General features: G+C 41.5%; 1 protein-coding gene across 2 annotated transcripts; it reads left to right on the top strand.

Annotated features, from left to right (window-relative positions):
- Nucleotides 1–1107: 1107 nt before the first annotated feature.
- gjd1a (gap junction protein delta 1a) lies at nucleotides 1108–15060 on the top strand. Of its 2 annotated transcripts, XM_079565777.1 has the most exons (3): nucleotides 1108–2535; nucleotides 3605–3661; nucleotides 12791–15060. In XM_079565777.1, the coding sequence occupies exons 1-3, from the start codon at nucleotides 2465–2467 to the stop codon at nucleotides 13650–13652; spliced, it is 990 nt and encodes a 329-aa protein (XP_079421903.1). In that variant the 5' UTR covers nucleotides 1108–2464; the 3' UTR covers nucleotides 13653–15060. The 2 variants fall into 2 exon arrangements, with proteins under 2 accessions (XP_079421903.1, XP_079421904.1); XM_079565778.1 differs by lacking the exon at nucleotides 3605–3661 and having other exon boundaries at nucleotides 1113–2535; nucleotides 12791–15058.
- The last annotated feature ends 12085 nt before the right edge of the window (nucleotides 15061–27145 follow it).

Below are 27145 nucleotides of genomic sequence, written 5' to 3' on the forward strand. Positions count from 1 at the left end.
ATTTATCAAATTAAAATTTAAATATTGTTTTTAATTATTGATGGCAGGACATTTGTTGTTCCCCGAATGCACATATGTTAATATGTTCTCTTATATTAGATGATCATGCTTTAGCAATAGACAGTGTACATTGAAATAAGTGAAACTTATTTATTTTTAAACAGTGGTGCGTTCCAATTGCCTGCCTACAGTGTGTGCTTTCTCATGCCTGAGCCGGCTGTTCTAGGTCATTGAAGACACACCTGCGCCTCTCTCTAACTCATGTTGGAGCTGCATCCGGCTGATGCCATCCAGTGTTTGGGCTGCTCCACTGGCAATAGATGAGCTTCGGGATCCAATGGCCACCTCCACTTCCTGCGCTCCCCCTACGCCATATGTCCTTGGTGAGAAAAGACCCCAAGTCTCCACAGAATATGCTGAGCTAACAGAATATGGTTTCACTCACCCAAGCTCCCCCCATGCACACAAGCCAAATTAATACAACATAAAAATATCAAAAAACTATTATTAGAATTAAAATGTCCCCCCAAGCTATAGTTACTGGTCTCATGTCATGCAACTGCATCATTTACTTGAGAAAACTTGACTCAGTCTTGTGGCTGGGAAAGCCTTGCTGTATGACTCACCCTTCTGTTAAGGACAGCGCATGCAATGTGAAGTAGTGGCTTTCTCTTTATTTTTTCATGTATCCCAATGACATGCACATGTTTTGTCTTTCACATGTAAATCCTTTAGTGTGTGAACATTAAAAAGACATTGCTGCTGCGCGTACCATACATGTGTGTGTAATAGAAGGAGACCTTCCCATCTTCACACCACCTTAACATAAAACTAATGAATGCAGCTTTCAATGTCATTGCAAAGTACAATACAGTGCTCATCTCTCCTGAGAGTGAGGCAGAGTGTGAAGGGCTTTAATGAAGGAGTGGGGGAAATGGACAGAATAGACGAACAGAAAAAGGAGCAGTGTGCACTGAGGGCTGGGTCACCGCAAAATAGGTGTATGGCCATTCCAGATACATTAAAACAGAAAATGAGGACATCAACGGGGGATGGGGTAACTCCAGGCTGCACTTTTAACCATGTCCTCTTTTTGTCCTTTTCTAGGAAGCACTTGGACGCACCTTAGACACATAGATGTTTTGCTAGAGCCACATGGGGAAACACCTCTAGACGGTAGAACAAAGCAGCGCAGTAACCGCGTCACATCACATGCAGCAGTGAGCGGTGGGAGGCATTCTTGCAAGCGTAAGTGAAGCATTGAGTGGGGTAGCAATCCCAGCACATTTACCAGAGGGGAAGGAAGGAGAGAGAGAGTAGATCTATGAGCAGCGGAGGAGGAGGGAGGCGGTGCGGAGGGGTGCTGCATGCTCTCAGAGTGTGACAGAGATAGAGCGATTCCATGAGCGAGGAAGGAGACTCAGGCTGAGGCAAAGGCAGAGATGGGGAGCAAACACTGAGATCAAGGCAGTGCGAGCCGTGGAGAGAAAAGAAGGAGAGGAAGGGAAGGTTGAAGGAAGGAGAAAGACAATGTGATGATGGAGGACTGAAATAGATTTTTTTTTACGCTTCATTTCTGCGGCAGACATGACTCTGGAGTGAAATTAACCAAAGGGAGAAGAGGATAGCCGACCTGTACTGCCTTCTCCTCTCCAGCTCTACTTTGGTTCAGCCTCACTGGATGCAGCAAAGGCAGCTGATTTATTGCTGAAGGGTTGGGTGGCAGTGTGTGTGTGTGCTGGTTTTTATGGTGCTTGCAGCACGCGGTGCTGTGGGAGAAGGACCATTCCTCCAGTCGTATAAATGACATTCAGCAGCCAGCGGCTCTGTGCACCCTTGCGGACCTGCAGGGCTCAGTAAGACAGTTCATAGCTGTTTACCTCTGAGGTACTGGGAAATCATGTGCCATATGCTTGTGTGTTTAGGCTAGAGGGGCAAGGGTGCAGGAACGGCACAGTGCCGACGATGCAAGGACGGAGCGGGACGACTGATGGCAGTGAGTGCAGCTGAAGTACAGCGAGTGGCCTGGAGGTCGGCAAGACGAAGAGAAGAACAGAGGAGGACATAACAGACAGAGCAGGGCGAAGGAGATCATGGCTGTCATAGAGTGAGATATAGCATATGCTATAACGTTAGATCAGAGTGGTGCGGCAGAGGGGAGGAAAGGCATCACTGTAAAATAAAAGGGGGAGGGGGGAGAAACCAAGAGAGAGAAACAATCAGCTTAGCCCCTCATCGCGAGGAGGAAGACAGGACAGAACCAGGACACAGCAGACAGCAGAAATGGTCATTCAGGACAGTGTGTAGAGGTCAGGGAGTGCGGGACAGAGGGAGATCTGGGGGTCCGATCCCCTGCTCCTGCTGCTGGCAGGACCAGAGGGCCCCAGACGCTGAAGGTGTTCCACTGAAGAAAGAAGAGGACAGATTTTGGCTACTGTGAAAGACCTGTCCCGTCACCGCCGTCATGGGAGAATGGACCATTTTGGAGAGGCTGCTGGAGGCAGCTGTCCAGCAGCACTCCACTATGATTGGGAGGTAAGAACCAGTGTGTTTCCTGTCCATTGTGTTTGTAATGTGTTTTCTGATGACATCCCAACAGTAAATCTGTATTGTATTGCTCTCATCTGTTCTACGTTGCCCCACAGTTACCCACACCTGCCCTTGTTCAGCCCTGTCTTATTACATCACATTGTTAGTTAGTGGATAAACCAGTAACACATAATCAATAGCTGAGCTTTACTGTGCATTATGGCTAATTCACTGAGATTACATGTTGATGTCCCGTGATAAGCATATAAATGAAGTGAGATGAGGTTGTCTACTTGGATGAATGAAGGAGGAGGTTCTGGTATATGCAAGGTACAGTAAAAGAAACTGGTTCTTAACCATTTACATTTTCAGCGTATGAATTTGTGTGGACCGTGAGTGGAGGTTGAACAGTTGAACAGATGCAGCATGTTGAGGCATGCTGTTAAGACTGTGGACGATGATGTGTTTCACATCATCTCTGTGGGATATAGAAAAGTATCACATTAATATTAACCTTAGGCCCAAAGTCATGCTGGGACACTCAGAATTGAGGCAATACTGTAACTCAAATCTACAGAGACCAGGAGACCATTTTAATTTTCTTTGTCGGAGTTATCTTTGACTGGGGTCTGCTACAAGGGCACAATCCCCCCATTTTGCTCAAGGGTCTCTTACACCTGAGAGGAGTGTGTTGTGTGTAGGATAAGTGAAAATTGACTGATTCTTCTATTGACTGCAGTGTATTCAGGGAGCTCTGTCCTCTTAAGAGAAAAACAGAGATGATGTGAGTTGTGAAAATTGTGCTGTGTGTAAATGGGAAAGGATTTGAAGTTGAAACTGAGGATTTTGAAAATGTTGCCATATATACATCATAAATTAGTAGAATAATGCTACTTGCCAGCTTTAGGCCCCTTCAAACTGTCAGTGCATTGGTTTAATGTTGTGTAGATATGGACCGTGGGGCTGGATTCTGAGTGAAATGGTAAAAGGTAATGATGCTGTTGGAAAACGAAAAGAGAGACGTCACCTGCTTAGTGACAGTTGTGGCAGTGAATATTGGGATTACATTCAACAGGTGGCCAGAAAAAGGAGACGAAAGGGATGTCCGTGTTGCTCTGTTTCTGCTGGATATGTAAGTAGGCGACGGTTTGCTAACGTTAGCCATTACAAAGTGGTAAGGTACTCACTAACTGAACATTTGTTGTGGAGTCTTTCCACCCTCTAGTGGTCAAAAATCTTTTATGTAGTGTTCAATCCAGCATTGGCTGAATGTAATCTGGGACTGTAAGCCACCTTTAATTTTCCAGAGGCACAGACGCAACTCTCAATTTGCCTGCTACCTTTCAATAGTCACTTGATGGTCACATGATGTCATGGCATTAGCATGTATGTTTGAGCTATTTGTGGATCATGCACATCACCTGATGGACATACATGTATTTAAACACACAAGGAATATAAATTCTGCCTTATACACCATACCGTCCCAAATCGTACATGAACAGTCACTAAAGAACAATTCAATTGATGTAGTAACCCCCTCACAACCTTGTTGAAATCAGTATCTGAATCCAGTGGATGGCTCTGTAAATGATCCCAATGTGTTTTGGCTTCCCTCACACGCTGTTTATCCCATCGGCTCTTTAGTTGTAACACTAGCTGCTCCTCAGTCAGGCTCCCTCCCACTCTGTTTGTCCATGTAACTTAAACCAAGAAACACTGTGTCAATCTATGTCCAATATGTAAAATAATCTGTGGTCCCACTCTCCAAGTATAATAAAAATCTGTTGCAGCATTTTACTTCATAAATCATTTTGTAAATCTCACAAATAGTTAGACCTTTCAGATACACATTAAATATTGTCAGGCATACTCATGACATAAAAAACTAATATACCAAAGACTTGATTCCTAATCCAAAGCATGAGTCTGCATGGTCAGGAAATTATTGAGATATTTAAACATTTAGTAATGTTTTCTGATGTACCAGCAAGTTGGAGAATTGTTCACCAATGGCACAACTTTGTGTCTTAAAGGTGCCTCCTAGATCAAAAAAAAAAAATCTCTCCACTTTAATGTGTTTGGAGTCCAAAATGTTTACTCTGACCTCTATGGGTTGAAAGGTTCAAGTCTGTTGCACCACTGACCATTGCCAACGCTGTTGGGTGTGGTCAGACATGGTCCGCTGCACTTCTCAACACAACTAACTGTGATGTTGTCCCTAACGTCTGCCGTGAAGCTGTGTCTTCAGGGTGAGCATGCACCTGCCTCAGTGTGCCTCATTGTCAGTGTCTGTAGTGTCCATTGACCTGCATGTGTCTCTTCTGTTCCAAAGTCCAGCTCAGAGCAGTTCTCTGCATAACACTTTGGATCATGTTGCATGTCAGTCAGTCAAAGATACACTCAGAAAAGCATTGTTGGAAATCTGGATACAATTAAGCGTTCGCTTCTTAATTGTATACTATACTAGGCTAACCTATGTCTTTGCATTGAATACATGATTGCACACACACCACACAGTTAAGAAAGGCTGAGGACTAATGCCCTGGCATAGGCTAGCTTAATGATGGTCTTTATTAGAAACTGACAATAAAGAGTTGCTTCTGTGCCCTTGACTAACCACTGGTGGCTTGCGTACTGTGACTCATGAAAAATAAAGAAGCTATATCTAAACATGTGTACAATGTGTGAATGGATATCCAAATATTGCATCCACAATGACAGCGTAAAAAATAGTTACGCCATGAACTTGTTTTGACTTCACTGGGTGTTCACATTCACCCTGAAATATATTGAAAATATTACAAATGATAGACCTGAGTTTATGTTGTTCGGACTGTATCCGATATGACTATTATGTCATTTGAACAGAATGAGTGAAGCTTTATCTCCAAATAGACAGTTCACCCAACAAATTATTTTCTTTTTGATCATTGTATCTAATCGATCTAAAGCAGATAATTATCCCGAAATATCTGTTGTGGGTGTAAATGATATAAAACACAGCTGTTTTGGAGACCACAGGTGTTTATTGCCTTTCTGTGTCCTTGCACAAAAGGGAAGGCCTTGGGGATCCAGTCATAAATACAGCCAGTGCTACACCTTGCAGGTAGAGAGGAAGAAAGAAAAGAAATAGTGTTGATGCATCTTTCCTTGCACTGCAATGCTGTAGTGGGGTCAGTGCCAAAGACAAGTAGAGCGCAACCGCGGGCAGAGGATAATGGAAGAGCGGAGGGAAGTAAGGAGATGAAACGATAAGGATAAAGGATGTAAGGACAGAGTACAAAGAGGAGGAAGCAGAAGTCTTCCTCTGCAGAGGTTTAGTGAGGGTAGAGCTGCTGCTACTGTGGAAACTGTTTTCACTGATGAGCTCTATATAGAAGCTGTTTTACATCTTTTGTTCATTTGAATTCCCTGCAGGTATAGCCCGTGTTTCATACAGCTCATCAAACAGTGGGTTCAGCGTTTGAGGGGTCTGCACTTAAAACGTTTGTCAGATGCAGCTTTTTCTGTATGCTGCATTTACACCTGCCTCAACCTCTCTGCACGGATTTTATTTTCTGAGGCATAGTACAATATTTGCTGTTCTATAAGAGGAACTGTAATTGTGGAGTGCATGCATCTTGTGATGTATGAGTTTCGAGTAAATTAACCTTGTTGAACATTGCACGTTTATTCATTTGATTTGACAAGATTCTTTCCATCTACGTAGTTTAAATAGCTTGTAAAATTGTAATCAGTATTATGCGGCTATGTGAAGTGAGCTACAGCTGATGTGAAGTCGTTCATTAAAAATGGATAAGCATTTGACCATCCTTTTAATAAAATTTACACAGTGGTGTTTGCTCTTGAGAGAACAGTTAAAGGACTTGGGACTTGTGCTGACCTGAGTGCATGGTTGCTGCAAAAAAAATATACTTTCCATCTTCTGAATGATTAAATAACTGGACCGTGGAGTTGCATGATGAGCCTGGAGATTACTTGGTGTCTGCTCCAAAAGCCACGCAGAGAGGAAAGTTTGGCTTTAAAAACACTCCATATTTCATCATGAACCATTTTGTATCTTAAAGCTTCGTTCTAAATGGGTCAAGAAATCCAAAAGAGTGAGGCAGCCTTGACCCTGTGTAAGGACACTCACCAGAAATACGTGACATTTTTGGGTGTTCAGCTTTTAACAGGGCCATTGTGCAGCAGCAAACAGCATATTTCTTCTCTTTCTGAATCAGATCTATGCTCATAAACACAGACAATGTAATATTCAAGAAGCAGAGAGTGATCCATCATCCTGTCTTCCAAATCCCACCATTTTCTCTTATCTCACTTGTCATTATTTTGTTTGTGTAGTGGCCTGATGTTGAGTCGATTAAAGTGTCAATGAGCGGATTTATTTGAAAAAGCTGAGCTCAGCTTTCATTCAGCTCAAAGCTATTTTTCATTTTGGCAGTACATTCAAAAAGATGTAAAAAAAAAAAACTAACACAGGATATTTCTTGGACGTAATGTTTTTGTTGCGTTTCCCTTGTGCTCCTGTGTTTCCAGAACAACTGGATGCGGCACATTAATATCACATGGGATGGATTATCGTTATGATTGTGATTTCACAAAGCTAAATTCAGGATCGGTGGTGTGTGAGTGATGTCACCTGGTATTTGCAGGAATTATAAGATCAGAATTTATCAGTGACACCCAGGCAGGACTTGGGCAAAATCCAGGATTGCACAGGCTGAAACTCTGAAGTATTAGAGAATATCACATTCCTCATGTGGCACGAAAAAACAGCTAGATTTCACGTCACGTGGAAAAGATGTTAAGCCAGTGTCGCGTCAGCAATGCTCTGTTAATCACACAGTTGGACAAATCCACAGCAATTCCCAGTAATTCTAATTACAATATTATGCTTATTGTTTCTTATTTGTGTATGTTTTAGGGAAAACGAAAAAGACACAATATGAGCCAGTATATCAGTAATGATTGTCAAAAAAAAAGGATTTTAATTAATGATTTAACTATTAAATCTTGTTTATTTGCCTTTATTTAACCTAAAAGTTCCCATTTAGAGTAGACCTGGCCAGAGGGGACACTTCTGATCGTTTTTAGTTTTTACTTACATCATGACTTCTTAAAATAACAATATAAAATGTACAAATACAGTTGTGCTCAAAGGTTTACATACCCTGGCACAAATTTTGACCTTTTTTGACCATTTATCAAAGAATTTTAAAGATAACACAAAGCTCTTTTTGAATCATAATGAAAAAAGAAAGTCCCAAAATGACCCTGATCCAAAGTTTACACCCCCCAGGTCTGGGTTTTGCCCCCTTTAACAACAATGACCGCTTGGAGTCTTTTGTGGTAGTTGTGGAGAAGGTTCTGTATATAATCTAATGGTAAAGTGACCCATTCCTCTTGATCAGACACTTTAGATCAGGGTCATTTTTGGCACTTTCTTTTTTCATTATGATTTAAAAAGAGCAAACTCATTTTTATTTAACCACAAATGGCTTCACACAACCACTAACGATGAGTGAAAAAAAAGAAAAAGTTTTGTGTTATCGTTCATATTCTTTGAAAAATAGTCAAAAGGTTCTGTCAGTGTATGTAAACTTTTGAGCACAACTGTAAATATTAAAGCAGATTTCATGCACCATGTTCGGATTTGATGTGCAATGTTTTTTTTAGGACACACTGACGAAAATCGTGATTACTGCATTGGATGAGATGCAATTTTTCATTTCCCTCTAGCTGTTCACAAATAAATTGCCCCGCCGCCTCCAACACAGAATAGCTGAATTTACCCGGGAATCTCAACACTCAGCAAAGCGCTTCATTTAAAGAGAAATGCTGATATCATCTTAATGTCTTTGATGGAAGTACAGTTTTCCTGGTCGGAGAAGCGGGGATATGGTAATTCCAGATGAAAGCATAAAAAGTTGAGATGAAAGATGTGTCACAAAGACAAATGGGGCGGAGGCGAGCTACAGCTGCCTCGCGCCGCATCATCATCAGCTCCCTCACGCACGGTTAGGCCTTGTCAGGAATATAAGAAAGATATTTTGCGTCTCCTCCTCCTGTTTGATTTGCTGGAGGACCAAACAAGACTGACTGCTATGCTGTTAAACTCTGCAGAGCTTAGTTGTAAAAAGGCTTTAATGAGCAGCTAAATTTGGGCTCTTTTGCTTTCAAAATGTCCCCCTCACGCAACTTCTCTGCACCTCAGGCTATCGCGGGCTCTGCTGGAAACGTGGGCAAAGGACCTCCGACTACTTAAACAGTTCGAGGCTGAGAAACGTCTGAGCTATACAATAATTAAGCTTCCTAATGTCTCTGCGCACGATGAGGTCTTTGTTCATTACGGGCTGCCATCAGCAATCAGCCGGGGCCTATTATCAGGAACATATGGGTGGGAAGAATAGTTGAACTTAATCAAGTTTTTACGAGTTTCTTTGTAGCCCCTCAGTCTCATACGCCAGTAATATGTGCCCTATATTCACCATTTTAAGTTCCTTGTAATTCATCTGAGCTCAGGGCCATCGCCACCATCTCTGGAGGTTGGCGGCAGCAGCTGTTATGTGAATGAATGTGTGTCTGTCCGAGCGCGCGCTGTGTGAAGGCCTTCTGGGAAATGTAGCGCTTGCATGTCCAGCCAACACACCAGCCAGGAGCCACCACTGCACTGAGTCTAATAGGTCGATCGTCTCGCCATCAATCTCCTCTCCGGGCCGCTGTGTCCTTGTTTCCTTCGTCCCCTCATTGTTCTTTTTGGCCCACAGTCCTTGATTCTTTGAGCCCGAAGAAGCCAGAAGAATATGGCTTTGGACAGAGCTATCAGACAGTGCTTTATGTTGACACATTTAGCCCTTTTCTTTAATTATTGTACATCAGGTTTAAGATGATTTTTACTACGCAATGGTGAGATGCATTCCTCTAAAACCAGATGGAGTGGATTTAAATTTTGGGCTCAAAATGGAATCAGACAGAAGAGACATTTCTAATCTGGTAAATTACTAATGATCATTGAGGAATTGATAAAAAGATGAATGCTATTTCGAATAGCACGACTACACCTCGTAAAAGGCCCTGTACCTGATTTTTTTTAAATTGCAAACAATGAAAGGGGAAGCCTCTAAATCAAAATGTTTGTTGTGGTTCAAACTCATATATTTGTAGGACCCAGATTTTTTCCAGGGACAAGTTTACAGGCACAGTTCACAACTTGCAGGGTCACTTTTCAGGGTCACTTTTACGAAAATGCTAGAAAAATAGCCAGAAAGTGAATAAAATTGATATAAATGTTTTTTCATCAGGTATAGCTCAACAACAAAACCAAAACACATTTAGAATATCTTTTATTATTATGATTGTATTCATTGATGTACGACCAGAAACTAAAATATTATCACTAATAAAATATCTTGTATCTCTTGCCCAAGAAAAAAGTGCAAATTGTGAGCTTGTCCTTTGGTCTTTCAAACAGGTAAAGACATCCTTATGATCTTTATAATATAAGACATTATACTATAAGAATACAGGCTTATTGATATCATCCCCAATGAGGCAGCTGTAGAGAAAAAACACATTACTCACATACCCCCAGACAATAGTGGGCGAGAAGGTGATTTTGTTATTCAGTTTTTAGTTTATAAAAACATGATTAATTGCATTCATTCTATTTATTGCCCGGCCCTACAGTCATTTACTGGTACTGTTCTTAAAATGCTAATATTTAAGGAGCCCCACGTTCCCTTTGTCCTTTTATTACAATCTTAAATCAGAATGACAGAATTAGCCAGCAAGTCGATAAGTGGGGAGTGAAATACGGCAATGGAGAGCATTTAAAGACACCTCAACATGTGGCATTTCTATTCAGGGTTGCAGGGTTTAAGAATGGGTAAAAATAGTAGTTATAGACTGGCTCGGGGCTGTCCTTGCGCATTCTGCTTGAAGCATATTGGCTTGTTACTCGGCAGGACTTAAAACACTGATGTTTGCAGATAACCTTCGTTCAGTGCTTTCTGCTAATGCAGCAATCTGCCCAGTGCTGATTACCCTGTTATCCAGCAGTAAAGTACACACACTCACATACACAGCCTGAGTGCGGGTACTTGATTTTTAACAACATAAAAGTGCAAACAAAAAAGCATAGACTCGATATCTGCAATGCTATGAAGTTTTCAACTGCCATTTTGGTTTATAGTCCGATGGCAGAGGTCGTTCAAGGTGGACTTTGTAGTATAGTGCAATATGTCAAGTTAAGCAATAAGCTTTGTATATTATTAACTGTAAAACTTCTTTTATTTGCTTTTGGTCACAGTCACACAGAGCTAATACATCTGATGACGGTATTGAGATGCAATAACACAAGACTAAGAGCTTGTTAATTGGCTTATATTGACTTCTCCACTGGACATCTTATATGGTCAGCAATAATAACTACAAAGACACGATGAGACATGATGTGGTGTGTTATTTTGGGATCAAAGTGGACGCGGACAGAGATCAGTGGCTTTGCTGCAAATACTGGAGACAAATTCAGTTTGAATGAGATCTGACAGTAATGGCTAAAACCCGGAAGCAGACTTTACCACAATGCAGCGTCTGTTAATATATGATTGGACATTTTGAAATAATGGCTGAATTTAAAAACATGTTTTGTATTTAATCTTATTGTTCGTTGTTACTGGGTTTTATGTAGAAATATTGTTTGCAGACTAACTTATTTGATGACACTTTACTATATGTGACTTTTGTTGGCACTTACTCTCGTAGATCTACATGTACATCCAACACAAATATGTGATTCAGAAAGATCAATAGAGGATGTGTCTGACAGTGTCATGCCATCAGGGAGCGTCAACGCGCTCCTGTAAAATGACTAAACACAGTTCACTTCTGGCAGAGCAAAGGTGCAGGCGCGGCCTGATTGTGAGGTGTATCTGCACAAAGCCAAAGCCAGTGTAGCGTATGGCTCACAGCTGCTCCACGCCAACAGCCGGACATGTGCGCCTTTTGCACACGTCACACACATGAGTGCACCTCGCTGTATCTGTGCCCTCCTGTCTGTCTTTGTCACACTCACAGGTGGAGCAGGAACAGTCCTGCAGCACATCACTGCTCTATTTTCAGTGGCTTTCACGCTAATAGCGCAAGCCACTGTGGGGCATCTGTTGCCTTCCCTGTCTCTACATTCATTATAACGCAAGATGGTTCACTCTTAAATCCATCCTGTTAAATGCTTTTCAGCGTGTGGTGTCAATAATGTTTTGTTCAGTGAACTCACCTTAGCTGGTTGCTCTGGTAACTGCTATCGTGTGGGCCTCGTTAAAACAGTACATTTATAGACTCATTTGACATACTGTACAGACATGCGGTATGTTCATATCACATAGACTTTCACCTCTCCCTGTCCTGTCTTCTCCCATGTGTGGTCTGTGGGTAACCAGTGTCTTCAAGTGAACGAGTTCGAGCAGGAGCATGTGACATAAGCACCAGGGAGCCCCATGATGTGCAGGCTTTCCTGGCTCATTATAAAAAGCTGACAGTGCAGGCCCTAAGCCCCTCTCCCCCTCCCAGCGCCTCCTCCACCTCCGCAGTGGATCGACACCAGCGCACCGGCCGCTCAGAGACCTTAAAGAGCATCTGCTGCACTGCTCTGTCCCACACTGCAGCAGCACACTAATGATGCTCCATGGGAAGCCCCAGCTTTTAGAGGTGCCTCGAGACTAACATGGCTGCCAATAAGATTCACTTGTTACAATAAGTCACTTTCTTCTAGTCTACAAAGTATTTGAACGATAGTGGATTGTCATACCTGACTAAATCATTTTTTTGTCTCATTGATTGAATAGTGATTCAGTGTTTGAGCATGTGTAATGTTTTACTGAGCACATCAGTGAGAACGCACCTTTATCAGTCATCTTCTTTGATCAGTGACCTCATCTGTGCATGTTATCTGGAGCATACCATCCCACTGTGTCACAACAGCTGAGTGAAACACTACAGAAACAATGGCACACAGATTTGCATGCACACTGGGTTTAACTGACAAAATATGAGTTTCCACGTGCCTTGTATATAATCTCATTCAGCCTCTTTGGGTTTTTTAGTCAAACTAATACTAATATAATAAACTAATACAAACTAATACCTCCAATGGATGGTTGATGTTCAAACAGATCACTGCCTTAATTAATGTTACTGATTAATGGTTTGTGTTTCTCCACTTTCCCTCTCTTCCTCCTTTTCTATCCTTATGTCTTTGCAGGATCCTGCTGACTGTGGTGGTGATCTTCCGTATTCTTATAGTGGGAATAGTGGGAGAAAAGGTCTATGAGGATGAACAGATAATGTTCATCTGCAACACCATGCAGCCCGGCTGCAACCAGGCTTGCTATGACAAAGCCTTTCCGATCTCACACATCCGTTACTGGGTGTTTCAGATCATTCTGGTGTGCACCCCGAGCTTGTGTTTTATCACATACTCTGTGCATCAGTCTGCCAAAGCACGAGACCGCAGCTACTCTCTGCTGCACTCCCACATGGACCACTATGGACATGGCCATCACGGCCGCCACCACGACCACCACGCCCGCAAGCTGCATTCACGCAACATCAACGGCATTCTGGTGCATCCCGACAGCAAAGAGGACCACGACCTACTGGATGTGAAGGAAATCCCCAACGGGCCTAGCCGGGGCCTGCCAGTCACCAAGAGCGCCAAAGTGCGGCGACAGGAGGGCATTTCCCGCTTCTACGTCATTCAGGTGGTGTTCCGCAATGCATTGGAGATTGGCTTTTTGGCCGGCCAGTACTTCTTATATGGCTTCAACGTACCTGGGATGTTTGAGTGTGATCGATACCCATGTGTCAAGGAGGTGGAGTGTTACGTGTCTCGTCCCACAGAAAAGACCGTCTTTTTGGTCTTCATGTTTGCAGTGAGTGGAATATGTGTGCTGCTCAACCTGGCAGAGCTTAACCACCTCGGCTGGAGGAAGATAAAGACAGCCATCCGAGGGGTGCAAGCTCGCAGGAAGTCCATCTGCGAAGTCCGTAAGAAGGATGTTTCCCACCTGTCCCAGGCCCCAAACCTGGGCAGGACCCAGTCTAGTGAGTCCGCCTATGTCTGACAGAGGCTCCTCAGGCCTGGGGCTCGAGGACCTGTCAGACTATGGAGGAGAGCTTTTTTCTGGCTTAGGACCCCTAACTAAAGGGCACAAGTTAAACTCACCAGTAAATTACTATTGAGGAGCACACACAGACTCTCTGTAGTTACAATGAAGTTCCGAGACACTTCGAAAAAATCTCTTCCTTAAAGGCAACTGTGTTGCCTTTTCTTGAAACAAATGGTCCCAGAGGGCTCTGCTCTGCCTAGGTGACACTAGGTGCCTTCACGAACTCTACAAACACAACGAAGCAATTACTACTAAAACGCTAAAAACCCAAGTTGAATCATGTAGTCTTTATTATTAGTCTTTTGCTGTTTGTTTAAAACAATCTCCAGTTTTTAATGTGTGCATATGCAAGAGCTTAAGCGTGTGCATGCATACGCATGTGTGTGGGAAAAAAGCCAATGTCTGACATTGTCAGAATCTTGAATGCTTAGCTAATCTGAGCTAGAAAGAGAAGGACAACTTTGTTATTGTCCATGATATTTGGGTAAAGTCACTTATGGACACGACACACCTTTTTATTTATGCTTAAGTAAAAAATACAAACAGCACTAAAATGACTAACTTTAACTGGAACATGTCTCTGTACTGTACTAGGCTTTTTATTAAATGTCATTGTCCACTCTGTCACTTTAGGTGCCAGACCGGCATTGTCCTGGGCTTCTGTTGCAAGTCAGCAACAGAGCATTTGTTACAGACATACTTGTTATTGTCAACAGATACACTGCAGCACTGTGTAACACACAACCTGATGGTGATGCCTTCGAGGCGTGCTGTTTCTCTCTGAGTTTTAACAGTCCAGAGCAGTGCATTTGTGGTCACTGTCTAAAGGGTTATTACTGTTGCATAAAACTTTTTCAACTATTGTAGCCACAGATATTTTCACATTTAACCTCAAGATTTTTCACAAACAAATGGTGCCATATTGTACATAAATAAAGTATAGCTATAACCTGTGCAGTATAGAAAAGCTGCTTTGGATTGGGGGCAGAGGTTTGGGTTATGATAAAGATGAATCATAGATTTCCAGCTTTAACAGTATGTATTAATAATGTGCTTTTTGTTTGGTCTTCATTGTGGAGACTATGCCCCAAAAAGTGTTCTCCCCTATGGACGATGAAAGGCATGTTATTGAAGCATTACTATAGAATGGATAGATAATGACTGTAATTTAAAAAGAAAATGTTTTATTTATTTGCATCCTGCTCCTGTAAAATGTAGTACTCAGCATGCATTAAGATGAAAAATATAAAGAGATATGATTATAGTATCCCCGTGTGGGAATATCGAAAGTGAATTTCAGAAAGGCTCCAGTTGCAGCAATAATAAAACCTAGTATGCGAAAAAATATGTGAATAAATTATTATGCAAACAGATTATTTTGTGGCGTGCCTTTTTACATTATATCTTGTGTCTGTAACACACACGGACAAAAATCAGCCTCAAAGTGACAGTCAAAAGAAAACTACTTGCAGATCTTTCCGTCATTTGGTGCACTTGGTGAACCTTTCCTATTCATGCTCTGGTTCACTAATGCAAAGTGACACTTCTATCTGGCCATGGAGGAAACCATGTTACAGATTTAACAAACAAAGAAATATATCACACACGTATTTGCTGTTTCTGTGCACTGACTCACACACCATAGACAATACTGAGCAGTGTATGCACCAGTGTTATGATGCTGTGCTTTTAGACACAGTGATTCACAATCTCTTTCATTGTGAATTATTTAATATAACGGAATGATACAGCTCAGCATTAGTGCATTCAGCTCATGAATTACACATGCCCAACTCCCAAGACACAGAAGTGACCAGTGCTAACCTTTGCCCAAAACTTATCAAGAACCAAGGTGGAAACTAAAACTCAGTTCTGAATTTCATCTAAAAGCTATGTGTTTGTGCTTTCAAAGTACAGGGTTTTTTCATGGTAGTCAAAGACTCTCTAGCAGTCATCTGTTACTCATGAGGCTTTGTCAGATGAACAATCGTTTAGTGGAAGGTTGTATTTATTCTGATCTGATTTCAGTTGATGTGATACTATACATTGGGGTGTGAAATTTTAGGCACCAAAATGAAAATATCATATATAACATATAATGTGAACAGTGAAACATATATAAAATAAGATAAGATCAGGTTATATTTTCATCTTTTACAAAAGCCCTCCAAAGAGCAGACATCCCAGAAATCTCTTTGTTTTGTAAGACTTTTGTAAGGAAGTGTAAGGAGGAAAAGCACAATATAGACACAAACAAAGTTCTGGCTACACTGTGCTGTTGTCACAGTCATTTCAGCAGCTCTATAGTCTCTCTCAAGGAGAGATAAAGGTCACAGAAAGTTCTCTGAATGGACAGAGTGGTTCGATGATGATGTTCTCGTCAAACAGCACAAAAATTACTAACTTTATCTGGATACTTGCCATATTGGGAGGCAATGGGAGCTAACTCTGCACGATGCACGATTTTAACCCATTTTATGTTATTTTGAAAATGTAAAAGCTGAAAATAAAACCTGTTTTTTATGTTCTGGGAATGTCTCATCTGTAATCATGTGTTTTGATGAAGATCATTTCATTGCTTTATTGCTCACATTAATGGAAATTTTGTCTGGGATGCCTAAACTTTCGCACCAAAACAGTGGTTCTAAAACTGTGGTCCTGTAACGGTGTTCTAGTGGTATTTGGGCTTTTTCCAGTGGTACTCAGGTTTATTATTTTCGATTTGATTTGTTTCATTAGTTTGAGTCATGTATTTAAAGTTAGTGTTTTTCTGACACACCCAGTGTAGGCGTAATTTAGCTCTATTGAACCCTTTTTAGACCCAGTTTAGATCTGGTTTATTGCTGTGGTGGAATCAATAACAAGACAAACCCCTCCCGACTAAAGCTCCTAAAATATAGCTAGTTGCTGACAAAGCCTCTTGTGGTGAGAGATGAAATTGGCTACAATTACTTTTTTACTCTCTGTTGCCACTTTGGCCAGTTGAGTTTGCCAATACCAAGATTTGATTTTGAATTTGATGGAGAAATTAAAGACATACTTCTGGGACCTTTGTTGGCTTAGAATGATCTAAAAAGAACTTATAACTAAGTAAACTGTGAAAACATAAAGTAGCTAATGACATTTCTAACCACAGTGGCCATGCAGTGAATCCCCGCGCTTCTATTTTCAGTCTGGGTCTGCGTGAGACGTGAGCACCGGTTTATTAGAGTGTATGTGATAATTCCCGTAATGAGGAAGGTTACGGAGACAGAGGAGGAGAGGTGTGGGGGTGGTGAACCTTTTAGCGGTATTAAACCATCAGACGGAGCAGGCGGAAGTCACTGAGTCCTGGGGGACACTGTGGCTTGGAACTCTCCACACTGACACAAGGCTTGATCATACAGAGCTGATTGCCTCACATGCCATGTCCAATAATATTTTTTTTGCTTATTCATTCACTTAAAGGCCCCAGAGTCAATACATTGACATAGATATGATGACTGCACAAACACAGTCAATAAATGCCTAAACAAAAGGGTTGAGGATGTAGCGGGCCGTTGCTGTGGTGACAGGAGGTAACGATGTTAAGCGGCACATGCACTACAGCAGTGGAGGGCCGCTCTGCACCAGCTCCTCTGCGCTCAGACACGACTCACTCCGACGGCTCACGGCAGGACGGCCGCAGTACTGCAGATGTGCGACCAGCTGTTCAGCACTTACAGTACACAGACAATCCAGGCTGTACTTACATTTAGAATATGGAAGGAGGGTCTGGGTGATCTACTAGCCTATCTAAAAGAACAGAAAAATGCTGTGCAGTTTAGCCCTGATAACCTGTACATGTTTATCACACATGCTTAGGGCATCAGCGTCGTGGGTTCGAGTCCTGGCTCCAATTGTTTGCTGAATGTCTCCTCACTTTTCACTAAGCAGATTACGGGCCTAGTGTGTGTGCCTGGACTGTCTTGGGTGAAGGGGAACCACTGCTCTGCCTATTATTAGTTATTCAACACAACTTTCTGTCAGAGGTAGGATGAACATGTGCATAAGTGTGTGGCTTGAGAGATTCAGTCAGAGCTTCTTTCTCCATGACTACACTTCCTCATGAACACTATGGAATTGTACATTTTCTTGTCATGTTTTAACTCCTGATGTTCAGTTCAGTAATTGAACAAACTGCTCTGACTGAGACAGAATGAAGTTTTAGCGCCCCGCTGGGTAGAGCAACAGACAGATGGATGCAGAGTGTATAAGCTTTAGTCAAGTCTGAAAGCTGCAGTGAGGATTGTGTCGCAGCTGCTGTGTCTCTATGGATTTATGACACCATCAGACTTGAGACTTTTAGCCTTAGTCCATAGTTTACATTGGATCCAGAAACGTTTCGTCTGGGCCGTTATGAGAACAGACAGGTGCGACTGTTTGTGTGGCTATAAGCGGTGACTCTGAGCTGCTCCTGCTATGCTCGTGCTGCTGCATCAGTGAACTAGGTTTAGCTCAATGCATAACCACAACTTAATAGTTCATCCCACACTGCCAACTCAAGCAGGAAGGCTCACACATAAACGGTTTACCGCACTGCAACGGTTCAGGAGGGCAATCATGAATTTTAAATGAAGCCAAGTAAATACTCGCACAAGACGAAATGAAAAATGTAACAAGGTACACAGGAATTCACCCCAATACCCCGCTAAGTACACAGAAGCCAGTCAAACACAGCACACGCAACATGCTGGCCTCTATTTGAATCTCTTCTGCTACAATGGATTAGAAACTATATTTATGAGCTGTTGCCGGTGCGGATGAGCTCAGGCGCCTGAAGTGCTAAGGCGTTCTACTTTTGTTTTGTTTTTCTAGTGGGCTCTGAGGATTGTGGAAATGTCAAACACAAAGCCATTGTCTGAGGAAGTAAATAAACATTTACACACGCGTTTGCACACAGTTGCTCTGAGACACTGAATGACTCTTTGGGCTGGAAGCAGGAGGTGAGGAAATGTTATATTGTCTTTACAGAACGAATTACAGCTCTGACAACTTAGTAACTTCTACTTACTTGAGTAGCATTTTCACTTTCAAAGTACTTTTTACTTTTGCTTGAGTAAGTAATTAATATTTACATAGAAAATAATGTATGTTTTGACCTGATTTTTGCTTAATACATCTGTAATTACTGGGTTTCGACCATGAAACGAAAATGGACACAAAGTTCAATGTTTTCTCTGTCAGCCAACATTAACTTAAATAATGAATAATATTCAGCCCCAAGAATAATATGAATCCAATAATAGTCATATAATTTATTTATTTATTTATTATTATTATCATTTTAGGCAGGCTACTAATGATTTTTACATTGTTTGCCCTGGAATGGCACATTTACAGAAGTGTTGATAAATGTGCATTGTCCCTGTTCAAATAAACAAACAAAATAAAACCAAATATATATTCATATCCACTCGGGCAATGGACTCGCATTTGTTGGCCTCGAATACCCCAGGTTTAGGTATGTTTCATAGAACATGTTTGAGAGCACCCAGGGGCTGATCTGCAATGCGCTGTTTGCTCACACTGTTTGCCTGCCCCACACACAAACACAATGTAGATATAGAAATATTTTTCCTGCCTGAGGAGATCAGTCAATATTAGCAGATTGATCGGATTGACTGCCGACTTGCAGCCACTCACCCTTTGCCTCTTCATCAAATTTTCATCTGCTTGGTGACCTACTCCAGCTCTCATAATATCCCGCTTGTGCAGAGAATCATTTCATTATACCTCTCCAGTGTTTCTAACATATCTCCCTCTTGCCTCATTCATAAAGACTAAATTGGAGTTGGCTTTATACGTCTCCGGAGTCTGCCCCACTTGCAGCGTCCTAACGTCTTGCACCATCAATTTCTGTCAGCCTGTATTCGCCTCATTGCAGGTGACTGGGGCTACTCTGTGCTATCCCTGCTTGGCACTGCCTCCTGTTGTTCCTTCCCTCTCTGTATGTCTCCATCTGCTCCATCCTGCTCCTGACTCCCTCGACCTTGTGTGTCCTCGCCCACACGGACCTGCACTTGATTTCCCACCGTGCACCTGGCCTTCACTTGTCCGAATTAAATAGAGTGAGCGCGGTGATGGATTCATCGTCAGTGCTACTTGTCATAGCGGTTTATACTCTGTCAAAGCAGCTCAATCACATGAGGAGCAAGACAAATCCAGGTGCACTTATGCTAAATTTGACCTCATTGTTCTGTGTTTCTGTCCCCATAGGGTTTTATTGGCACCTCGTGGGACGGACGAAATGTCCAACAGGATAGGAATAACGAACATTTTAAATGCTCTGTATTCCTTTCCTTTGTCTGTACAAATGGCACCACATGATGCCCCAGAAGTCGCACAAATATGGAGCACATGGCCTATTTTCCTTTACTCTGCCTAATTCAGTCATCTGCTTTGCACAAAGCCCCAAATGAAAAATGTATTTCATTATTTTTCAATTGGAGAAAATCAGGGCAGAATAAGGCAATCAATTCATTTCTAACTAATCTAGTTGTAAATGGAATTTAACAAGGTCATGTCAATAAGAAAACAGGCTGTCAGTTTTATACAGAATACATGCTCAATATGCTAAAACAAAAACAATGCTCTTGCTGGAATTTCAGATCAAAAACAACTCATGGCAAATCCACAGTTAAGTTTTTAGAAGTTGCATTAGGGCTCAATGCTTCTTGATGTGCAGAGCGCTTAAGGAGTCCTGCTGAACAAATGTGCTTTATAAATTCAACAATCAAAGGACAGCGCTAGTACTTCAGAATTTTGTTCACAGTTATTGTTTTTATGCATTCTTGCACATCTGTACCTCATCTGGCAATTCTATTATGATTTACCCTTGTTATCCTTGTCTTTTTGATCATAAAATACCTGCTAACCATATGGCATTGATCTAATAATCCCCCCGAGAGTCAACGCAGTTTGGAGTCCGAAGAAGACCACATGAGAAGGATCACAACAAGCTTTCCCGTAACATGTACCTTCACAGATCCCTCCTAAGAAGCCCTAATCCTCTGCTCCAAGCCCAAAGAAGCCTGTGCTGCAATAAATTCAGCCAAGCAAGGACACTGCGGGCCCTTTCAGAGGGCTCCCGACTCTGCATCACGCAGCCCTCTCCGTCATTACGCGGCTAAGGTGATTACCAAAGGTTGATGATGTGGGAAGTGATGGGTCATTTGGTGCTGACTCTATTTTTCACAGCTCGGAGCCGCGAATGGAAACGGTCCACGCCAAGTTGAGGGATTCCTAATGTCATTATTAAAACTTGGGAGAGAAATTGTTTTTATTGTGCATTCATGATATTATGTAGCAGAATCTGAGTAAGGAAGGTCGACACAGTGGAAACGTGTGTGGGACGGTGAACCTTGAGCATCATTTGACCCAACCGTAAGGACAGTAATTCTTGTTTAAAATGCTCAACATCTCCCGTCTCCATCTGTTTCTGTGCCAAGGACCAAGGTCATTGCAGAAATAGAGTGCTACTACACCCACTGCAATGTACCCATCACATTTTATGTCTACAATCATGCTCCGTTCAATTGACTACATTAATGACCTTAGCATCACCCACAAAAGGCATACACCATATACACTGATACGGGCAGAGAGATCCCCCCCCCCCGAAGCCCATATGGTTAAAAACTCAGCGAATACCATCCCCCACTAGAATACACCTCTGCTTCCTATAGATCAATAGAGATAGGTCATCTGAAAAGTGCTGCTCTTAGTCTTATTTTCTAATTACAACAGATTGTGTAACTGAAGCACAACAGACTCATGCCATCAAAAAATCCTCTAAAACAGCAATTTAGAAGACGTAGAGTTCATCATTTTTGAAATACATTGGAGAGCAGCAGATCCCCGCCATCTTTTACACGGCCGCTGTTCGTCCAATGGCTTTATTAGGCGGAGGGGAGAAGATGGAGAGCAAAAGATTTATATAGACACAGAGGGGTGATAGTTTAGAGGTTGAGACTCAGCACACTGGATAATGCTCTATTTTCTGGTGGAATGGACTCACAGTACAGTGAAGTACAGTGCCTCCATGAGGAGCAGGCACACACTGCAATGAACATGGTTGTTGTTCAAAGGTAGAGGGCGGTGTATGTAGCACGTGCTTTTTCTGGGTTATAAAAAGCACTACAATCACAATGGTCAAATTGAGGACGAAAGCTCAAGTTTACCAATAATGTCGGTACATGCAGACGCGCCACCTTATTATGAAAATCACTGAGCTGTAACGGAGGCCTGCACTGGCAATACTTCAGACTTGATTGGGGACAGATGCTCGGATTTTGGAAGAGAGATGGAGTTTTATTACAAGCTGTTTATTGCGACAGAATCTGGCAACCAAAAGTATGAGGCTCATTCTGCTTTCTGATTGTAAAATGTTTTAAATTATGAATAAATACATAATTAATAGTCAAATTAATATTTGTTTTGAACATGACCTTAAACTGGGGGCAAAGGTCTATGTAATAATATGCACAGATATCAGTATTGTACATAATAGTTAATTATCTTCTAAATCTAAAATAACACACCAGGCGTATTTTTATAATTATTATAATAATTTTATAATACATGTTGTTCACTCCTCAAAAGCATACGGGTTGTGCTTCGAGTGACTTGTTTGAGCAATCTATGCTCAGGCACAGATGAATAATCAAGAAGTGTAACTATAGAGAGATTTTGTATCAGTTGTTTTAGATCAGAGGTGTCCAAAGTGCGGCCCAGGGGCCAAATGCGGCCCCTCAGACCAATTTTTGATGGCCCTCAGCATTCTTGCTGAATCGGCAGACCAGGGTCGCTGCAAGCCATTTTGCTGCCCTAAGCAGAAATGTTTAATGGTGCTGTTTAAAAGTTGGACACCCCTGTTTTAGATCAATATTGTATCGTTTACCCAACAGAGTGTAAGATACTGATCAAGATGTGTTGGTGATTATTATCATCATTCATTATCATTCATTATCACTGAGTCCGGGTTTTCTCAGAGATGAAGGAGATCGGATTGATCTTTTGGCGTGCTTAACTGACAGAAACATTGGAGCTCCACAAACTCAGACGGCCTTTGTTCATGTAGCTTCCACTGTATTCATGTACTAAAGGAACATGCTGCATATGCACACACACAAAAAAGGACAAGGATCCAATCGTGGGAAAGCGAAAAGAAACTATGGTGTTTTTGTCCTCACCTTTGAGCTTTACAGATGTGATATAGTGGGACCACCTGCCGGTTTAATCCAGACTGCCTTATTCATCCACAAATCTCATTATGACACCACCCACAGCTCGTCAGCCGGGCTGTGCATCTAATCTGTGCATCAAGGTAATACAAGGCTGAGGGAGGAAACCGCGACATTGTTTACCAGGTCTTGACACTGAGTTAAAACAGGGCTACATGTATCACGCACACAAACTTCAAACTAAAACACTCTGCAAAATGTAAAACTAAATTTTGGAAAGTGCTATGTTTAACAATTGCCTTAACATCTGGACGTTTTCTCTTCCTGGCATTTGGCCATGGAGACCATTAGAGAAATATGCAGTCATACTTAAGAGGCCAATCACATGCTTCATACAATAAATAACACAATGATGAAGGCTAAAAAGGATTAAGTGATCCCAAAGAGCCAGCTTTACAAAGAGACGTATAGTCCTACATTTGACATTCAGGAGTGGGCTGCATGAGCTAAACGCTGCATAGAACTCCTATGATACACTCAAGCAGCAGCTCTCATTCGTCACCCCTTTTTTATTTTTATTAATGCCTTCAGACAGCAACATTAAAAATAGGTAAAATGCATGATGTACACAATAGGAGCAATTTTGCAACCTAAACAATATATTTAAAAATAGAGCAGGGAAGTGCAAGGTTTTTGGAGACCCCCCTGGCCACCAGGGGGTGGTATTACAGCAATAATATCTCCCCGCCATGAGGACCAAAGAGATGGGCTTTAAAGCCCATAGATGGGCATGAATGCATGGATCTATTATGCCATGCAGGATAGACCCATGGCAACTGCAAAAATATCGACTCTATGCACACAAATGACGTGACTTCCTAGATCTCCAGACGCTGCGGTCCTTCCTCTCTCTATTTTCATATTAAGGATTAGCGACGTTTTGCACAAATCAACGAATAGTAAAAGAAAACATCACTGACAGTAAGATACTCTGAAGTCACTTGCTGCATGTTAAAAAACATTACACTGGATGTAAATTCTTGCAGGAAACGTCTGTGTTTTTTGAGGACTTTAAAAAAAAAAAAATCTCAGAGCTAATGGCTAATGTCAAAAAACACCACCACAAATATTAAACAGCTAAAACTATTTATGCTAAAGACAGGCCGATTATTGATTGCTTGATTTTGAGATGCTACTTCAAAATCTTGTTGCTATTTTAATTTTCCTACCGTGCCCTGTCCATGAACGCACCGTCAGGCTCCGTCGTCCTGACCACTCCCGTTGGTTGCACGATTACAAACAGGTGTGCACGCGCGTTAGTGTCCTGTCGGGGCTGGTGTGCGGCGTCTACTTGTAAGTAATCTCTCCACTTCGTTTCTTAAATAATTATCTATCCGTTGACTTACCTGTAATTGTAACTGTCTGGCCAGTGTTTTATGAGGAGTTTTGCTCAGGCTGATGTTGCTCCTGTGCCCCCTGCGCCCCTGTAGGTGCAGGCCAAATTAACCAGGCCAAACTATACCCGGGTGATAAAATAGCCTAGACTGGACTATAGCCCACTGGGCCAGAATATACCTGTCTAACATTTCACAATCTGAACAAAACTATTATTAAAACAAATAAGATATAATAAGCAAAACTCTTTGCTAAATATTTGATGTTATAATTATTTGTTACAAGTACATACAATAGCAGACCGAAATCTAAATGATGATATACTATCATAATTTACTCTAATTTCTGTTTGGAACCATTGAATTGCTTCATACAGGAAATCATAATTTTAATTTCATATTTTTTATCACAAATTTTGCCCACGTGATAGTGAACCTAAAAAACAATTAATCATTGGCAAATGTCATGCACTGGTTGGTGCTTTTTGGGACACTTAAAGACACTTAACATCATTCATCTACTCCATACCTGATGGTGGTAAGCTACTATGGTCACAGCTGCGGAAGCGAGGCTGCTGCAAACCAACCCACCCACTCACTCACTCACTGCATTCATACATGCACAGGTAGATAAAGTGTCTTGCTCAAGGACACAACAGTCTGTACCTGCAGGAGCATGGATTTGAACTGCCAACCTCCGGTTAAAGGACAGCCCACTCTATCACCCTAAGCGACTGCATGATTCTTGTTATATCACTTAACATAACTGTTATCATGGGGGTATAATCTGGCCTGGGGGGGTATCAAATAGTCTATAATATACACGGGGTATCAAATGGCCTAGGCCCCTTTAACCCCGGGTATAGTCCAGATCGGGGCTGTACTCTGGCCTGTTACTTGTGTTTGTGAAAGGTACATTGTTTCACGTATTATTGAATGTGCAGAGTTTCATGAGGATAACTGGTGTGTTCTTGTCAATGCAGTTGGTCACTGCTGCTTGTTAAGCTCTCAAAAGCTCAATACTTCTCCAAACTACTGCTCTTAAGCTCTCCAAAAGCTCTCAATAAGGTTACAAATTAGCTCTAAATTCACCCGATCGTGTCCGAAAGCTCTGAACCTCGCTGAAGCTACTGCTCACAATCTGCCCAATTGTGCTCAAACAGCTGTTTGCCCTAGACATAGTTTGGGGAGCATCACTTTTACTTTACTTTACTTGTGTCTGAATTATATTTGTATCGAGCTTTTAAAGTCGCATTATTAAAAGAAAATATTTTTAACATTGTTAAATATTAATGAAATAACACCTGTTTTTGCTTCTACTCTCACCTCAGTTCCTTTATTTGCCAGACTTACCTCATGGGTACATTTAACATCTGAAAATGAAGACCCCTACCTTCCCTACAGTTACAAAAACATATTAAAATACATTATAAAATGAGATTTAAGCAGTTAACATCTTCCCTCGTTCTCGGCTTAATGAAACGGACATCTCGCTCCACCGGAAGTGTCAACACAATGGAAGTGCCGAGACAAGGCAAAAAGAGGCAAATAGCCTATTGGTTGAACCACCAGATTCAAAGGTGAAATTTACATTTAAAGTAATAAAATCTTATTTTTTTTTACATTTTTAATGTTTACCATTGGCAATTTGATGAAAATAATATGTTGTTCTTTTCACATGCACCATCTGCAGATTATGCAATTTTGTCTCTAAAAAAACCCCCAACGACTTTAAGTGTAAAATTTTATTGTAATTAGCTTGTCGTAAACAAACCCAGAACCACCAACAAAACAATACAAAAACAATAGAACTGTAAATTACAATTGTGAGACGGTAAATTCAAACTGTTAATAAAAGAGCCCAAGATTAAATGTGTTTTGCCTTTTTTCTATCCTTTTTTGGATGACTTCCCTTTTGGGTGCACATGGGTGGCTAACTTTTAATTAACACCTCCCTCCTATTTACCCTCCTCCCAGCAGCCGGTCCAGTCGTGAGTGCCAAAGCAAATTCTTTTAAACTGGACATAATGTGATTTGGATGACACTAAACATGTCTCCATCTCTTGTAATTATCAACACGGGCTTTACAATGCTGCCCTGAATTGAAACCATGCACAGACATCATTTTAGTAGGTCAAGTTGCTGCCACCAGATGTTGCTACAGTGCACATATAAACATAACTGATTAAAACCGGCTGGGTTTCAGTCTGGATACAACCCTAATGTAAGCAGTGCAAAAGACATTCAACTACTTAACTTCTATGATGGTAAACATCTGGTGTAGAGTCTGTTTCTCACTGTGACTGAAACGTGTCCCCCCTGTATCTGTCCCTGTGTGGTATTTCACATCTGAATGATCACTGGCATGAGGTTTGTTCCCACAGTCGCTCTTGTCATGACTGAACACGAACAGCCTCCAACTCCAGAATCTGCTGTGTCAACGGCTTCACTGTTCAATTGGCAAATACACAAAAGAAAACATTCAGAATAGAGTTTAAAGATCCAAGATTACCTTCACATTGGTCTGTTTGCCATCTTCCCCACAATAAAAAAAATAAGCACATTGAGAGGATGCAGGAGGTGCTCACGAGATCAAATAGATCCAGGTGTATTTCATAAAGGTTAAGAAACAAAGGCAGAGAGAATAATTAGAAATATCTGACGCACATTTGGTAGTCATAATAGATTTTGTTTAGCGTGTTTCAACAAAAGTTTTCATCAGGGCTGTATAAATTTAAACACAAATATAGCACTTTGGAGTCTTGCTGAGCATTAGGAACACAATGTGGCTTTATGGAAACCAGGCTAAAGTAATTCATCCCTGATTTGTGTCCATGCAATAGTTAAAATT

This window comes from Gobius niger, assembly GCF_951799975.1.
Source record: "Gobius niger genome assembly, chromosome: 11".
Classification (NCBI taxonomy): domain Eukaryota; kingdom Metazoa; phylum Chordata; class Actinopteri; order Gobiiformes; family Gobiidae; genus Gobius; species Gobius niger.

Coding starts and splice junctions, on each gene's coding strand:
- gjd1a (XM_079565777.1), top strand. CDS start 2,465: ATGGGAGAATGGACCATTTTGGAGAGGCTGCTGGAGGCAGCTGTCCAG. Junction 2,536..3,604: donor CACTCCACTATGATTGGGAG/GTAAGAACCAGT, acceptor TACATTCAACAG/GTGGCCAGAAAAAGGAGACG. Junction 3,662..12,790: donor GCTCTGTTTCTGCTGGATAT/GTAAGTAGGCGA, acceptor ATGTCTTTGCAG/GATCCTGCTGACTGTGGTGG.